The sequence below is a fragment of the Hippoglossus hippoglossus genome, chromosome 7 (genome assembly GCF_009819705.1).
Source record: "Hippoglossus hippoglossus isolate fHipHip1 chromosome 7, fHipHip1.pri, whole genome shotgun sequence".
Lineage (NCBI taxonomy): Eukaryota > Metazoa > Chordata > Actinopteri > Pleuronectiformes > Pleuronectidae > Hippoglossus > Hippoglossus hippoglossus.
In genome coordinates, this window is record NC_047157.1 from 9,184,714 (window position 1) to 9,203,267 (window position 18,554).

General features: G+C 41.1%; 1 protein-coding gene across 1 annotated transcript in view; it reads left to right on the top strand.

Annotated features, from left to right (window-relative positions):
• Positions 1–18,554, top strand: part of LOC117764606 (protein SOGA1-like) — an 88,411-nt gene that overhangs the window by 13,946 nt on the left and 55,911 nt on the right. The window contains 1 exon segment of the mRNA XM_034590529.1: positions 8,831–8,980. Within this exon segment, the coding sequence (XP_034446420.1) occupies positions 8,831–8,980 (150 nt within the window).

An 18,554-nucleotide genomic window follows, 5' to 3' on the forward strand; every position in this document is an offset into this window, starting at 1 on the left:
AGCTACTGTGTACGTTGCTCTTTACATGAAAAACAAGTATAACAAATTTAAATCCTTACTGACTTGAAACATCTGCGATGTATTGGAGTTTTACTATCTGAATAAAAGATACAAACACTTCACCACTTCTACAGAAAGAGTGGTTTCTTTATCTTGTGAAATATAACTTTTTTATTCATGAATTATTGATCAAAAAGAATGTGCCATAAGAAAAACATGTTGGATTTCTAAGGAAACCAGATGCAGCCAAAGCAACAGTTGACGTTGGTTCGTCAGCTGTTCGAGAATCTTCGATTTGACTGTGAAATATTTTCAACTTTTTCAAAGACACTCATTATCTCTCTGTGCAGCTACGGGCTGATTCTGCAGATACTCAGCTTTGTGATAAAACGAGGGGTTCAGCTAAACAGTAGGCGGTCAATAATTCTGCAGAGGCAATCTTTGTAAGCACATTTCATAGCTCATTAACAAATAAATACTCTCCTCCAAGGTTGAGGCCTGTTAGACCTCAGATGCATTTCGGTGGAGTCATCGCTCCCCCAACATGCGACCACAGTGATTAAAAAAACAGACTGAACCACAGTAGAGTGCTGAGGAAAATAAAACTACAGATTGAATGAGTGTTTCTGTCAGATTTTGCATGAGTATAAATGGTGATGTTTTTATTTTGCCTAATGAGAGAATGGCTTAAGCCACTGGAGGATGATAAAATACTCTAAGATAGACAAAAAAGCAAAGTGTAAGAGCACCCATAAACAAGATTGTGGTTGCAAGAGTAAAAATGTTAATGTTCTTGGTAAATTAGAAAATTATACCATGTAGACATCACTAGAAATGCTTTCAGCCGCAAATTAGATTTAAAACAACGAACCCCTCGGCTGCTGCTATGCTTTTGAAGTGGTAGCAGTATAATAAGTTAATATTAAGCTATGTGGCTCTGTGTTTGGTATTCTCGCCTCTCAGCAAGAATTTGATGCTTTCACACCCCAGCAGAACTGACTGAAGCTCTTCTCAGGTTGCCATGTTTCCTCCCACACCAAAAGACATGAATGTTTTAGTATGTGTTAGGAGAACTTCTGTCCTTGCTCCGGGGCAAGACTGGAGTTGTCCCCGCGCAGGGACGTACGGTTGCCACCCACTGCTCCTAAACAGGACAGAGTTAAATCTAAAGGATATATTATAAGACATTACTTAATGGACATTAGTTCATGTTAAAGGAATGCTCTTTGGGAATTATGCCTTTTCCCTAGTTTTGGATACTGAAATATATCTGTTGCATCTCTGTGCATTCAGTAGAGCGATTGGTTCAGGATGCATTTAGCCTAACTTGTCACATTTACATTTACATTTTTCATTTAGCTGACGCTTTTATCCAAAGCGACTTACAATAAGTGCATTCAACCATGAGGGTACAAACCCAGAACAACAAGAATCAAGAAAGTACAATTTCTTCAAAAAAGCCAAACTACAAAGGGCTATAAGTAAGTGCCATTTAAGTGCTACTAAATTGTTAGTTTAAACTTTTATTCACGGTATAGTCGGAAGAGGTGTGTTTTTAGTTTGCGGCGGAAGATGTGTAAACTTTCTGCTGTCCGGATGTCCATGGGGAGCTCATTCCACCATTTAGGAGCCAGGACAGCAATCAGTCATGATTTTGATGAGTGTTTAGCTCGCAGTGAGGGAGCAACAAGCCGATTGGCAGATGCAGAGCGGAGTGAACGGGCTGGGGTGTAACGTTTGACCATGTCCTGGATGTAGACTGGACCCGACCCGTTCGCAGCGCGGTACGCAAGTACTAATGTTTTGAAACGGATGCGGGCAGCCACCGGTAACCAGTGAAGGGAGCGGAGGAGCATGAGTGAATTTAGGTAGGTTAAAGACCAGTCGAGCTGCTGCATTCTGGATGAGCTGCAGAGGTCGGATGGCACTAGCAGGTAGACCTGCCAGGAGGGAGTTACAATAGTCTAGGTGTGAGATGACCAGGGCCTGGACCAGAACCTACGCCGCCTTCTGAGTGAGAAGGGGACATATTCTCCTGATGTTGTGCAGCATGAATCTACAGGAACGTGTTGTTGCAGTAATGTTGGCAGTAAGGGAGAGCTGACTGTCGAGTGTCACACCCAGGTTCCTAGCAGTCTGGGTGGGGGCTAACACGGAGTTGTCAAAGGTAATAGTCAGGTCGTGGGTGGGAGAGCCTTTCCCTGGAAGGAAAAGTAGTTCAGTCTTGTCAAGGTTAATTTTCAGGTGGTGTGCAGACATCCACTGAGAGATGTCAGTCAGACAGGGATTCGTGCTGCTACCTGTATTTCAGATTGGGGAAAAGAGAGGATTAGTTGGGTCACAAAGACTGGAAGCAAGGAGAAAACTGCTAGCCTCCATTAAAGAGGGGAAATAAACCTTGTAAGATCTCCAAATTGGCCTTCTAATACATCTCATACACCACAATTAGCTGGTATACGCAGGTTTTTTACAAATGGGTTAACCCACTAAAAATGAAGAATGACACCTTACCCATTGCCAGTAGAGTTGTAGTTGTATTGGAGGTTAGATTTCCATGACTGCTGATTGGAGCCGGATTCGATAAGAACCCCTGTCTACTGCAGAGTCATTTGACCTGGGAGTGAATAGTGATTGTAAACATTCCCATTGAGGAAAAAAGCCTGTTGTTAGTGGGTGTAGGTGTGTTTTTTTTGACCAGTGGAAAAGGGGCTCAAGTTGTTCAGCTAGCAAGTTAGCTACCAAAACATGTAGAATAAACTCGGCTAGCTGTTTCCCTCTGCTTCCAGAGGTTGTGCTAAGCTACGCTAAACATGTCACAGTTGACATTTCCTTGCAACTACTTGAACCAAAGTTAGCATTGGCAAGTCTGGCCACTTGGCGTTGCCATGGTGGCTGGCGAACCCGCCCTGGTACTTATATTTCCAGCTAACAAGGCCAGGGTTCTATTTAAATAAATGGAGAGAGAGAGAGAGAGCAACAACTGTACTTTCAATGGTCACTGGGAATATAAACTGCATCAAAAGAATGACAAAATAGCTTCAAAAGTTTGATGAATTTGCCTCAAAGTAAGTTTTATAGACACATCTGCACACACACACACACACACACACGCACGCGCGCGCGCTGTACTGGCTGCATGTTTACTCTCTCTGATAAAATCTACAGGAAGAGAAGTCGTTAGAGAGATGACCGTTATGGGAACACAAAAAACAGCTGTGTGTGTGTGTGTGTGTGTGTGTGTGTGTGTGTGTGTGTGTGTGTGTGTGTGTGTGTGTGTGTGTGTGTGTGTGTGTGTGTGTGTGTGTGTGTGTGTGTGTGTGTGTGTGTGTGTGTGTGTGTGTGTGTGTGTTCAGTTGAAGTTCAGACAGACTGAATAACAGGAGGAACAAGACTCTGTTTGTTGAATGCAGTCAAACACACAACCACACAGAGTGTAAATGGGAAAGATCCTTTTGATGACTAACTGCCACTTGTTGAATGATATTGCTGTTTGCCCTGTGGCCAGTGTGTGTTTGTGTGTGTATGTGTTTTGCAGAGTGTGAGTAAAGGGACCCCCTCTGTCTCACTCATATAAACTCTCTTTATCAAATACATACATACGCCATTTTCAGACATTACCTCTGGGTAAGATCCGGAGAATAGTCTGCCTCTCACACATGCACAACACATTGGGGAGGTTTTCTACACAGACGCATTCACAACAGCATCAAATCCCTCGCAGGCGAGAACTGGATGCAGCAGACAGAGGCAGGAAGTAACTTATTATCTGCTTTGCATGATTTTGTTTAAAGCATCCCGACACCGGCGTCAGTTTTTATCACCGCACACTCTCTTGACATCTTCGCCTGTCTGCTACGTGTATGGTATCGCTTTTTCACCAGGAGAGATTTGTTTCCTTTTTGTTTTTTGTGTCTGTCGTGTGGTAGAAGCGTCATCCACCCCCCCACTCCCTCTTGGTGAACTCCACGTCGACTTCTCCTGGATTTCTATGGACATTATACTAGGAGGCCAGTCCGTAGAAATTGCGGAGCATCTCACTTGGACAGCGTCTCGCACTCCGGAGCAAATTCGTGCAGATTCTAGTGCATGTCTGAAAGCAGCTACACACACACACACACACACTCTAACCCAGCACCCTGACTGAATCCTAATTACATCCTATAGATCTGTTGCTGGGTAAAACACAGCACAGCTTCAATGGTGTCAAATTCCTTCACGTTTCCCTTCAACATAGAAGAACAATACAGCATTTAATAGGACTCAAAGGCTGAAGAAGAGAACATTATAGAATGGAGGAGAGGGGGATGGAAAGAGGGAGAAGGAGGAGAAACAGAAGCCCATAAACCAGGCATGGTGAAAACACCCATTAATGAAAGCTGTTTTCTTTTTACAGTATTGATGCAGCGATCAAAATTGAGTGTTAATCAGTGTTAATCAATCACAGTTTCCGTCCGATTCAATCCACATAAAGCTCTGGGAGCTTTCAGTGGACACATTGAGGCTGTGTACTCCTCTTTGGTGAACACAGGCTGATGTTGACGTGTCCTGATTGATAGAAAATTTTGGATGGAAAGGTGACAACTCTGTGGATAAAATCTACTTCATGTCACATGTTCAATCCCATATGAACCACAAAACCGAGCTGGGTAGTGAGTTTGGTGTAGAGGCCACAGTCAAAGTTGCACAACCAAGTCTAATAAGCCAACCTACTGTATATTGTCACATTTTTGCATTATCACATATTGAGCCCTTAGGTCATGCATGTGTACTGCATTAGAGAGATGTAGAGAGATGTTTGTGCAAGTTATACGTGTGCAGAGAATACAGCAAATGTGCACGGCCCCATTTCATTGAAACACATGCAGCAATCAAGTTCAAGAAGATGTTTCCTTTTTGTCCTAACCAATCATTGGTGTGCAAACATGTCCATGCTGCCAATTTGTAGTTGTCGTGTAAGCTTGGATGCTGTTTGCTAGCTGCAGTTGATTTGGCAAAGAAATAGATTGAAGAAATATGCTGACTTTAAATCTATGGAAAACATGGACCAACAAGTCTAAACGACAAAATATGAACAACACATTCAAGAGTTTTGTGTTTTGAGGACCAAAATGTCACAGCCAATAGCGGAACACATTCATTGGTCATTGGTCATTCATTTTCCCCATGCTGCTTGCCTGCACATTCAATTTTGTACAGTGTTGGCATATATTTTATTTAATTATTTATTTTAGGGTCTATATCAGCAAATACAGAAGCTTTGATGAACTGTAATGAGCTTGGACTGCTGATGACAGAAGGTATCAAAACAACATTGTATTCAGAGGATTGTTACCTAAACAATGAGGTGTATACAATGATTAGAGGATGAGCAGAACGACCGACGAATAGAGAAAGAGATGGAGGACTGTGACAGAAATAAGTACAAGAGGAACGGTTCAGGAACAAGAGAGGATCTGACAGAGAGGTACAGGAGGTGTACAGATAGTGAAGAGGAAACACAGATACACACACACACACACACACACACACACACACACACACACACGCATGTTAAAACATGAATTGGAGCGTGGTGGAGCTGAGGGAGCGATTTGAAAAGGAAGAGAATGGGCAGGACAGAGAAGCATTGTGGGACTCAGCTGCACAGTGGCAATCGTTCAAATACACACACACACTGTCACATAGGCACACAATAAATACACAGAATTACAACAACCACTCACACAAAATTATATGTGTTAAAAGTGTTAATTATGGTGATAATGCCCGAGCTGCCGTTACTATTCAGTTTGCTCCACATACTTTGAGAAAAATATACAGTATAATGTAATTATAATATAATAGTTAATTGTAAACAAATGTAGATGCAAACTTGTTTGTTGGGTAAAATAAGGAATAATAGAATTTGACCAATGTTTTTCCACTGTTAAATCACTGCACCACTTTATTTAAGTCAGGTGGATACAGAAATGACAGTCTTATTATTAATAGCTTATTGTTATTAAGTCAGCAATGGGTTTTGAATGGACACCACATTTCACATTGTTCCATATAATCAAATGGAAACAACTGGAAGTCATGATCTAGATAATTACACAATTTCTAGTTACCTTCCACAATGATTATGAATAATAAACCCTACATTCACTAATTGTTAACATTACAGTAAAATCTAGCAATATCAAGACCATCAGATAACATCTCTGTGATCCCACTTGAATAAATCAGTAGAGGTTAACAGGGTCTAAGTACCTTTATGAGCTACTGAGTGATTTAACACAAGTATTTTTCTCTAAAAACCACTATATCCATTTAGAATCATTAAAGTTTCTTTTCATGTCATATAATTAGAACAAACCTTTATTTCAGTTGAGCAAAAGCAATCAGTTTTAAGTTGAAAAAGATTTTCTATTACAGCAAATAGGCCCTTTTAATCTGCACTTTATCTCTTTTAATAACGAAAAAAGGCTCTGATCGTGTGTGATACAGCTGCTGAACATCTGTCCAGTTATTTTTTTTTTGTGTTCAGAGTGGGTCAGCTAATTAGCGGCTGTGTTGGAGGTGAGGTTTTTTCATAAGCACACAGTTGAGTTAATTCCTTTTAAAAACATGATCCCAATAAATTGTATGGAGCTGAAATAAATATATTTTAATCGTACGCTGCTTTATCTGCTATTACTGTAACAATAATATATTAATTTGTCATGTAAAAAGGGCTTGAAATTACAGGGTTTAGCTTCTAAAATGTAATAATTTATCACTTTGTTTTCATAATTTAAACTGAATACATTTTTTTCAGTTGGATTAAACAATAAATTTTAAGATATCTGGTTTGGCTTTATCTTTTCCACATTTCTGGCATTTAGTATCACACAATATCTCAAAAATAATGCTGATTTTAGGTACAGCCCTAAAATTGTACACTATACCTGACAGTCGCTTGTTTTCTGCAAATTCAGTATTTATGTTTTCTTAAATACAATATTTATATATATTTGTGTGTCTTTCAGCCTAAATTCAAATAGTATGCTGTTAAACTGTATATGAAATAAAAATGAGGCTGACGTCAAGGAAAAGGACAAATTGATGCTGCTTGTAATGCAGCATAAAAAGCAACATCACCAGATACCAAAGTTTATGGCTCTAAATATGAGGTTTCAGGCTGTTTTTATTGCAGTTTTGTGCATTAAAGTCTTTAGATATATGTCCACTACCCAGAAGAACTCAAGTAACAAAGAAAATCTGGTTTTATATTTAGTTTAACCAAACATCGAGATGTTAAACCTGGATCCACAGAACATTGTAGAACTGTGTATATGTGGCACAACCACTTTCTTCATGGACCATTGGTTCTGCTTAGAAACACAGTTCCCATAAAGTATAAAAAAGCTATACTAATTATAGATAAAGTGAAAAATCATAACAAATAACCTTTTTGAGCATTTTAACAACATACAAGACAATGTTTTTTTTTACTGCTGCAGTTTTCATAACAGTCATCAGAGGTGTGACTTTAGTTTGACTTCTGACATTAGAAACTTTTAATGAATAAATGCCCTCGAGGCGGGGTGGGGGTGGGGGGTTAGGAGGGATAATCAGGCTTTCATTAGATCACATTATGTATGAAAGATCAGCCAGAGTGGTATTAATTATCTTCTTGGCTTTATTAGATAAAAACATATCAGCCCCATGCACACTGAGGTGCACATGCAGAAAGCTCCCGCTGATTCAGACACTAACACACTTCACAGACTCAGCTAAAACAAATGGCTTTTATCTGGTGCTGTGTGCTCTGGCAGGATTCCTAGAACTTTTCTGATGCCTGGCGGTGATATGAAACTAGGCCCAGGTTCTGTCTTTTACCTGAACGGGGATCAGCAGCATTAAGAGAAATCTCCTGAGCCGCAATATGCCACGATTAAAGGCTATTGTTGTCAACACGGGTGAATTAAGGTCTGTTTACTACAAGAGTTACTCATAGCACAAGCTTGTGTTTGCAATTTTAGAGAAAATCTGAGTCATGCACATACATCAACTGGAATATAGATTATACTCATTGCATTTCTGCGTGTTTCAATTTCTTATGTGTCCCCGGTCACACAGTAGAAAATACTGGGCCGCTCCTAGTTTGAGATTTCGTTAATAATGTGAAGTTGAAATAAAAAGTGTAGAAGGGTATTGCTGACTTGGAAGAATGTGCCAAAAATCTGCCTTTGAATGAACAAAGGGGATCATGAAAACAAACACAGTCAATACGGTTGTTTGACTTTCGTAAAACCTGACAAAGAAAGATAAAGCAGAGATGAAGTTTGGAAAGTGATGTAAACAATTTGAGGAAAACCAGTTTTATGGTGGATATGTTTTTCTTTTTCACATTTTTAGTTTCTCTTCAAATGGAATATAAAAGCAGTCGTGAACCCTGATAAACAAAATCAATGATAAGGAAAACTCTTACTGCCTCCAATAGGGGTGTAATGATTCATCAATTTGGATGGACATGTTAGTTTAGTGAGCAATGATGAGGAAAATATTAATAAAATACTTCCATTTTGTCATTGCGCCCTTATTTTGAAATGTCTGTGTGTTACCATGCCCATTTTCAAAATGTTTATGGCGTTAATGATAATATTCACATCGTTGCCCAAATGTCTCTAATATTCTGAAAGTTTACTCTGTCAATCGAGAATCTGTAACAGTACATTCACAAGCTTTATGATCTTTAGAAAACTTATTGTCGTTATTCAAAAAACTGATTTTGGGGGAAAATGTATCGTAACAGACGTTGAACTTAACTCCTTTTCATCCTCTCCTCCCTTGTTAATACTCTCAGGTGGCCAAGGACGTGTCTATCCGTCTCCACAGTCAGTTGGACAGCGGGGAGAAGAAGAGGAGTCGTCTGGAGAAGGAGAACGAGGAGCTGAGGGTCCGACTGCAGGACCTGGAGGTCGCCAAACAGGTCCTGCAGCAGGAGATAGACAAGGTAGGATTAAATTATCCGAACTCTGGCTGTGAAAATGCTGTTTGTCAGCGTTTACTTGTGTCTTCTAACCCTCAGAGGTCATCCACTGTGGGGGCTCTTTAGTAAACCCTTCCTGTTGAAGGAGATGACTTCTACAAGTTGAGTTATTAGTGTCTCGTCTAGTTTGGAGCTAAGTGGAAATTTCAGCTAACCACAGAGGCACGGGCAGATCCCTGTTTAGAGCCGTTGTCCTTTTGGCCATTTGAAGAAAACAGTGTTTACTGTGCTCACTTTGTGTGGGAGCCTCCGGAGAGCCCATCTCTGTTCTCATCTCGTGTTGACGTTGTTTCTGCCTCTCTGCTGCCACTCCAGGGACATCTTTCTGTTCCAGGAAGCATAGCCAGCGAAGCGATGCAATGAAAGACTTAAATTTGATGTGAGTGCCAGCTGAAGTGAAAATAAACAAAAAAGAGTTGGCATTGGGCACTTTCTGAAAATGAAATAAATAAAAACAAATTGATCTTCGCTCTGAGCAAAGCGAGAATGGCCTCGACACTGTGTCCTGAAGGCCACCGTCTCAGCAGTCAAATCTAAGCAAAAAGCTGAAATTGAGGCCTCGTCTTTCCATCCTTCCCCTTCTCTCTCTTTTTCTCTCTCTTGCTCCTGCTCATTATATCTTTTCCCTTATGTGTGATTGTCATGGCCGTGGCCTAGGTCCCTGTTGTGGGTCAGGCTTAGATGGATGGCTGGGTATCTGGCAGGGGATCTTTTCTTTTCTGGGTCTTTTCCAGCCTGACCCGACTGTGTTTTCCCCTCGGTACTATTGCAGGTTTGCTGTTTGTGGATGTGTAGCGGTCCCTGCAATCCTCAAAGGATAAGCAGTATAGATAATAGATGGATGGATGGTTGTTTGTGGCTGACTGGGACGCTGACTTTACAGCAGTAGACAGGCAGCTGCTTTGCCTAAGCAGAGTGGATGAGTGGAGAGGTGAAAGAAAATTGCTTTGTTGCCTTTCTTGTTCGTCAGTGAGTGTGAGGTGGGTGTTTGGCAGGTTGGTGCTGCTTCACAGCGACATAGTTCTTTCACCTGACTGTGTTGATGAATTCGCCATTCAATTTTTCATTCCAACCATAACCTGCGGTCACGAGCTTTGGGTAGTGAAAAGAATGAGATTGTAGATACGATCAGATAATTCACATACTCCTTTAACTATGTTGTGTTTATTGTCTTATCTCATACTCATTGCCAAGAATCTTTTTTAATGAGAGTAAAGTAACTCCCTACTAATGTTAAAGTGCAACAATTGTATCATATTTTTTGCATCTGTGTTGTTTTAAAAGGGTTATACCCTCTATCATGGACACTAAAAGCTACCATGACCGTGGAGAAGCAGTCAGAGGCAAATTCAAAATGCAATGTTGTGGAAGTTTTCTGCATCATCATTGGAATCTGCTCGCTCTTTGCAGCGGATGCAACCTAATTTTTAGCTTGGTGTTTCAATGTTTCAACAAAAGAGATGTGTACAAGGTTGTTTTGACTTTGAATCAAAGGAACCAGATATTTTTAGGGTTGTCCTCATTTCTCATTTTTTTATACTTATGATTCAGCATCAATCCAAGCTCCAACCTCCAGTTACCTATTGTCCGTACACACCCAAATAAGTTCTACAAATTTTCACTTTGCAACTCCACCAACAAACCATATATATTGAAGTAAAAAGTGCTGTGTGTGTACAAATGTGACCTCTCTGAGGTGATGTATTTACACTGTTGAGCGACCGGATGACTTCCACGCTGAGTGTTACTCCGTGTGTTTGCTGACAGTCTGAGTAACATGGTTTCATAAGCTCTGTTTGGGTCTGTTGTGTTGAGTTACGCTAAACCTGCAGAGAGGGGAATTCTTCACATAGCTGATATGATTCAGGGAGTGTGTGTGTGTGTGTGTCTGCCCCTCCACACAGGAATGTCTCACTCATCTGAGTTCCTACCTTTTGATAATAATACAGTATAAACAGGAGAATTCAAGCACGAGTGAGAAACTGAATAGACAGAGATCAAACTACTCAAAGACACATGGTCAGTTCAGCTAAACGTGAGCGTGAAGCAGCTCAACAGACCGGACACAAAGGCCTTTAACCACACAGACAATGAAGCCTTTGGTGATTCACATGTATAAAGGAGGTTTGTGAATTATTGATTGTGTGGTGGTGGCTGCAGCCTCCAGTCTGTACTGATATCGATGTTCTTTAAAAAGCAGAGCTATGCGGTGCACTGGCTAAAACCTTTACTGTGCTGCTGCAGGCTCTTAGTATTTTACTGGGAGTTGGAGACGGACCACTCTCCAAAACGTTTTTATATTCAGAAAGATTATAAAAGATATTCATTGAGAAACAAAAACATATCCTCCTCGACACCGCTTTAACATCACATGATTTATAATTGTGTGTTGAGACACATTTGACCTTTATCCTCAAGTTTTTTAATATTTGAAAATAAAAAAAGTTTAGACTGTATTTGTTCACACAAGAAATAGAGCAGAGCACAAAAAAACATTCTTGTTTTTATGACTTACATTTTTGTTGATCTTGAAGATTGTGATGGAGAGATTTTTTATTTTTTTATTGACATCGATGTTTGGGTGTGATTTGATGTTGGTCATTGTGATATGAGTCTTTTATAATATGGATGTGTGTTAATGTTTCTCTGTTATTGAAGTACTGTATAGAGAATTTGCAGGGACCACAGGAAGCGTAGCCACTTTCGCAATAGAGTAGCTGATGGGGATCTAAACAAATCCTATTATTTGGATATTGCACTTTTCAATAATGCGATTTCGATAGTATCAAGTAATCGTTCAGCCCTACTATTGTTGTTTGTTTTGCATGTGTGCAGTGTTATCTTTGAAGCCATACGGTGGTGTTTTGTTTCTATTTTTATCACACTCTCAGACCGACACACACACACACACCTCTATTGTTTACCAAGTTGCCAGTGAAGAAACAATCAGCGCACTTACGTCGAATAGGGAGAAGGGAGACGTTCCCTCTCCCCTTAATGTTTTCTGTCCTTTTCTCCCATCCCTCCCTGACAGACTAACACCACCTCGCCCTCCTCCACCCTCCCTCGTTCCCTCCGTCTGATTCCACCCATTTATTATCACCTTTCATTCTTTTCCGCCCTCCCTCTCTTCCCTCCTGCTGCTCCCATAGAGACGCAGAGGAATGCTGATATGGGGATTTTTTTCCTTTATCCCGTCTCTCCCTCCTCTCTTGCGATATCTCTCCCCCTGTCCGTCGCCTCCTCCTCCTCCTCCTCCTCCCTTCTCCTGTCCTCCCCCTCTCGTATCCCTCTCGCCCTCCTCCATGCCAAAGCCTGTACTCCCTCTCTCCCTCATACCTCTCCATTTTTGTCTCTCTCCCCTCCTCCTCCTCCTCATCTCTCTACGCCTCTGCTTCCATCCTCCCATCCCTCTCCACAGCCATTGCTACGTTACAGCTGTTTGACCTTTGAAGGAGACAAGGTCAGGTTTGATGAAGGCAGGAGCGGATTAGAGTTACTGAAGGATATAGGTTAGGAGGTATAGATGGAGGGAAAGACAAGAACAGGGTCTCTGGAGGTTTATGAGGGGAGGATGGATAGGGGTGTATCTTTTCCAGGTGTTTTATCATCTGAAGGTGAGAAGGAAAGGATTGATTTCCGTGATAATGTGAGAAAGAATGTTAGAGGGCAAATAACAGAACAGGAGGTTGATGTATAAAATCTTCATAATATTTTGCAGACGGGTATTTTTGTTTTTCTATTTTTCTATTCTTCATTCAGACAAATTGCCTGATTGTCGGATCCCTTGTTTTGTGTTTTGCTAGATTATCCACTTTAGGCCTTCTCCATGAAGAACAACACAGTGACATCCACTTCATCGGCTGTGGAATAAAACACTCCCTTCACTTTTCCTCAAATCATTGTGATTGTCACGTTAGCGGAAACAAATATCACACCTTCACGTTTCGCTGCCAAACTGTGTCAAGCAGAAGATCCATTGTTTGCTGCTGATGTGTTAACAGCTCGAGCTGCCGGTGCTTTGTTCATTGATCAGCAGCAGAAGTTGACCGGAGAAGCTTTTGCTCCAGCTGTGGCCTCACTGCCTCAAGGTGACTAAACACAAAGGAGCAATGGAGAGATGGTTAAAAAGAGGCAAAGGTAGACAGATGGAGGGGGGTGAAATGGAGAAATACTGGACGGTTGGTTGAACTAGAATAATTCCACTGAGGAAGAGGAAGGTGAAGACACAGGAGGAAAACAAAGAGATTAAACAAAGGGGAACAAAGAAGGGACAGACTGGAAAGAGAAAGAGGTGAGCTATGCAGTGTAGGACCAAGAGAGATAGAGTGAGAGAAAAGAGAGATGGGGACTGTACCATGTGGGGTCTTGGTAGGAGGGTTATAGCAGATGAGAAAAAAAGGGTTTAATTGGGAAAAAAAATCCTGAGTGACTGCAGGCTGAAGAGAAAAATGCAGCATGTTATTTACTGATGCTTTTTCTCACTCTGTCGTTTTCCTTTCTCTGGCTCTGCTCTTCCCTCTCACAGGGAGATTCTCTCTCTCTCTCTCCCTATCTCTCTCCCCCCTCCCTCTTACTCTCTCTCCCCTCTCTCTCTCTCCTCTCAGCATGTGTTTAAATCTCTAGTTTCTCTTGAAGGTCATTCAAGAAGTTTCTCTCTCTCTCTCTCTCTCTCTCTCTCTCTCTCTCTCTCTCTCTCTCTCTCTCTGTGTGATAAGGTCACTCTGTCGACTTGGGCACATACACGCATATAAAATTGACACTTTAACGGTCTTTCTCCCTCTTACGCAATCTTGCCATTAAGCTGCTGTGAACATCACACTTGACTCTCTGTTCTCTTCTTTCTGTGCAGCACTGTATGTGCACATGGCGATGGTATGGTCAACGTCACGGAGATTCTTGCGATCAAACTTATTCATGACGGTTACCGCGTTGTACAAGTCAAGCACTTAATTCAGGCTGGGAATAATTATCACATCAGATCCAAAATCAGTCACTTACAGTTTTGTGTTTCAGTTGGCCACAACTCTAACCCTCTCACCTTAGTCCTCATTGTGAATTATTAAATCATAAAATCTTAATTTTTGAAAAAATCTAATTCTTAATCTAAATAAACCATTCAAAACACAGTGGGTGGCTAAGAATTACAGGTACACGTGCCCCTCTGCAGGCACCATTGTTTTAAACATTGTCCCCCTGTCCATCAAAGCTCTTGACACCATCGAGCTGAAATATGTGTATATTGTCACTGATCACTGTTTTATATTGTACTATACGTACATTTATCTATGTAAATGAATGTGTGAGGGATGACTGTTTTTTATACTGCAGACACTGTGATGTCCAAGGCAAATCTCCCACAGGGACAAAACAAATCTTATCTTATACTACATCATTATAAGTGTAATCAGTAATTATTACTACATTATTATATGAGTATTCAGTAATTAGTACTACATTGTTACATGAGTGCTTAGTACAAATAGGCTGGACCATGCCAGTCTTAGAACCCCGCCTTTATTTTGATCTCAACTTGACAAGAAGAAAACAATACCAGCTCTGAGTGATGTTTCTCTGTGAATGTCGGGTTAGTCTGCACTCAGTTCTTCTTATACATGCAGTATTATGTATTGTGCTATATTTACTTTCCTACCATTTTATGTTCCAAGTTATGCTTCCATCCAGGTTTTAACCAAATGTTTGTGATTTATATATATATATATATATATATATATATATACATACATGTGTGTGTGTGTGTATGTTCCAAATTTGAATTTATAGCTCACTATTGAGTAAACACCTGTTAAGAGAATAGTAAATGAGAAAATGAGTGATTTAGCTCAGGTAGCCTTTGTGTGTGTGTCTGTCTGTCTATATGGACCCCCCTATTCTTATTAAAGCAGTCACTGCTGAAGGAAACTGTTCCCTGTTATTTCTGACTTTCAGGAAGTACTGCCCATTGTTTGGACTGAGTTGAGGGATGTGAGGAAAGGGTAGCTGGAGACTGTGTGTGTGTGTGTGTGTGTGTTTGTGTGCGCGCGCTAAAAGCAAAGACAGGGCGTTAGCCTGCAGTTTGTTCTTGTTCATCCTATATTGACCTTTTATGTTTACTTCTTGTTGCATGTGTGCAAACTTTGCCCACATGCACAATGTTGAGCATATTATGTCATGCAAGTATGACGTCCTTCAGCATATCAGAGCAGAGGAGAGAGAGAGCGAGAGACATTCAGGGTTAATGGAAGGTCAGGTGAGCTGTAAAGTTATTGTGACAATTAAAGAGTAGAAACACCAGTTCCTATTTAAGGCCTTGATTAATCCTTTAAGCCTTTGGCTCTTTTAGCTAGGTTTTCCATCCCTTTATTTATTATGGTACAATCACCTAATGTCTTGTCATGCTACATATTGTTAATGTCAGGATAGGATAGGTTATTCAACTCTCATCATTCAGATTTAAAGCTTAAAATGTCCTGAATCTAGTTTAAAAAGCGTTGGAGGTTTGTACATTATTACATCATATAATTAATTCCAAATCCTCTAATTTGAGAAGTAAGAACCAGCGTGTTTTGCTTCAAAAATTACTGAAGCATTTAAAGCCTGGGTTGGAATAGCTAGCCTTTCTTTCTTGAACTACCTATTAATGACTTGACACATTTCAAGAGCAAGGGTGTTAAAGAAAAAGAGATACTGAAGGAGTTTAAGCTGCCCTTTTATTGTTTGGAAACAATGACCTGAAACATGGACAGGTGTTGTGGGAATGTTACACTAGAGAGGCAGAAAGAGAATATTGCCCCAAATACTGCCGAGGGCCCCTGCACTGTAAAAGACTTTGAGCGGATGATGAGAGGAGTTATAACTTATTTCATCTGATCTCAGTGATTTAATTCAGCCGAACAGCAGCAAAGCAATCATTCACTGGCCAGTCCCCTTTTTTTCCTCCCATATCTGCTGTTCTGCAGCACGCAGGTCATGGCACTCGTGTTATTTCCCCCGCGGTCCATCCGAGGATCGACAGGACGCAGGGAGAGCTGTAAGTTTTCTGCAGGGACATGAGTGTAGTTAAATGGGTCAGAGCATCAAAGCAGCCCGGGTTTAAACCCAGCTTTATCTGGGTCACAGTGATTGATTAGAGAGAAGATGGTCTTAGAAGAACGGAGAGAGAAGTCAGCCACGGAACACTCCACCACCACCACCACCACCACCACCACCACCACCACCACTCCACACCAGACACAGGACGTTGTGTGTATCAGACACGACACAGAGATGAAGAAAAGTTATTTATGTTTTGTGGTTTGAAAGAAAGAAGGAGCGGGAACCAGTGAATATTGGTGAAAAAGAAAGAGAGAGGGAGTGATGATGACAGCAGGAGAGAACAGTGATCACTGGGAGGGAGGGCGATAAAATCTAGACTGAGGAAAAGCTTGGCTAAACTGGAGATGGAATGAGAGAGAGAGAAGGAGGAAGAAAACAAAAAGTACAGAGGAGAAAACAAGGAGTGAAGAATAATAGGGAACAGATTTAGAATGAGGTGTCTGTACATGTATAGACAGAAAAAAGGAGAGTAAGGGAAATATAGTTTAAGGAAAAATAAATTGTGAAAAGATAATGAAGGGAAGGCTATTCCAAAAGGAAATTGGCAAAGAGGAAACGGTGACATTAATGTATGAGAGATAGTGGGAGTGCAAAAACAAATGAAAGATGTAAAAAATGCCAGGAGACAAATGAAATAAAGAAAGAAAAAGAGAGGGAGGACAAAGGGAATTTTGCCTGCAGGGTTTGTGAGTTGAAGGGAGCTTCACTGGTACCAGTGGGACAGACAGAGGATACACACACACGCACACGCACACGCACAAACACACGCACACAGTGCAAGGCCAATCCCAGTACACTGCCTGAGGAATGAAGTCATTTTATATTGTGACAGTAACAAGCAAACTTGGAATTTTAAATTCATTTTTTCACAAATAGAAAATATCTATAATGATAAGAAAGTATAGATGATTTAATACTGAACTGTGGGAGCTTGTAAAATCTTGTTCCATCCTCGAGCATGATTTCTAATGGCTCAATTAACTCACAGTTTGTGGTCAAGGACACGGGAACATCACCATCAAACTGAACCAGTATTAACTGCAGGTAGAAGTCACCCATCCACCACTCTGACCTCTGAGCCCTGTGTTTATAACAGTGTCACTGTTTACTGCAGCACTCTCTGCTGTAGAGACTAACCTCTCACGTCAACTCCCTGCCATCAAATCGGGGAGTCTCTCTACTCTCTCGTATTAGCTCAGTGGAAGAATGGAGTTTACAGAACGCCTCTTCAGCATGATGATGCTTTTACACACAGATGATTAGCGTCGTGTGTTTTTCTCTGCCTCACAGCAACAGTGAAACATCTTCTACGGGAGTCGGAGGGGGTGAGGAGGCAATTTCATGCCTCAGCAGAGGCAACATGAGTCTGTCCGAGATGCCCCGCGTTCTGAAGGGCGGAGTGCTGGTGTCACTGATGGAGACACTGGGAGGTGACTGGGGAGTAATAACACTGTAAAGACATGAGAGGGAAGGGCGGGACCTGGGGATTAGGGGGCAGGAAGAAAGGAAGAGGGAGGGAGGATGGGTAAATAGAAGAGTTGAGAGAGGGATGAATGTGAAGTGATACAAAACCCTGCTGCAGGGAGGAGATCCTGCTGGAGAACAGCAGACCGCTCACTGCGTCTGACATTGAAAGTGGATTCATTTAGACATAGAACAGAACCCAGGATGATTTGTTCGCACAGAGAAATGAAGCAAATCTTCATTTTTGAGGAGGTGCAACCAAAGAATATTTGTCATCTTTTATAGATGTTAAAAAAAATGGGGAGATCATGGTAGAGGTGAATAGAAAGACGTGTTTTTAGTTTGGGTTTGTCTGCTCAGTGATAAGCAGGGGAAAAAAACAGAACTTTTAAGCTTATTTAAAATGCCTGATAAATGCTGACTTTACTTTAGTGCTAATGCATCAACACAAAATCAGTCTTAAAAGTTCATTCTTGATAGATGTAACCCTATCTTTTGCTGAAACGTCATGCCATTAAGAGAACTGCATGTCTGCATGCTTTTATATTTAATTAAACTTGTTTTGAAAAAAGGTTTGGTAAAATTGAGTATTCACACCGGAACTAAAGTTGTACTTTCGGTCAACTGTGATTCATTGCTAGAAAATGTCAAAAATAATTGTTTCTGCAGCAGGTGGATTGAAAGCGTCCCTGTTTTGAATGAGCAGTGTTTTCGGTGGTAGCCTCCAACATATAACTGTATGTCCACGCAGGACGGTGGGGGGGGGGGGGGGGGGGGAGCAGTGCAGAAACATGACCCAGCAGGTGGGGGAGGGACGTCTTAGAGCAGATGGATGTTCTCGCCCTCACACACAGATTTAAAAGGTTTACAACTGTTAAAAGCCGGAGAGCAGATTATCTCACCTGTTGGGAACAAACTGAAGAGGTTCCTCTGTGGTCTCTGTGGGACCATTATGTGTGGAGACCACACACACACACAC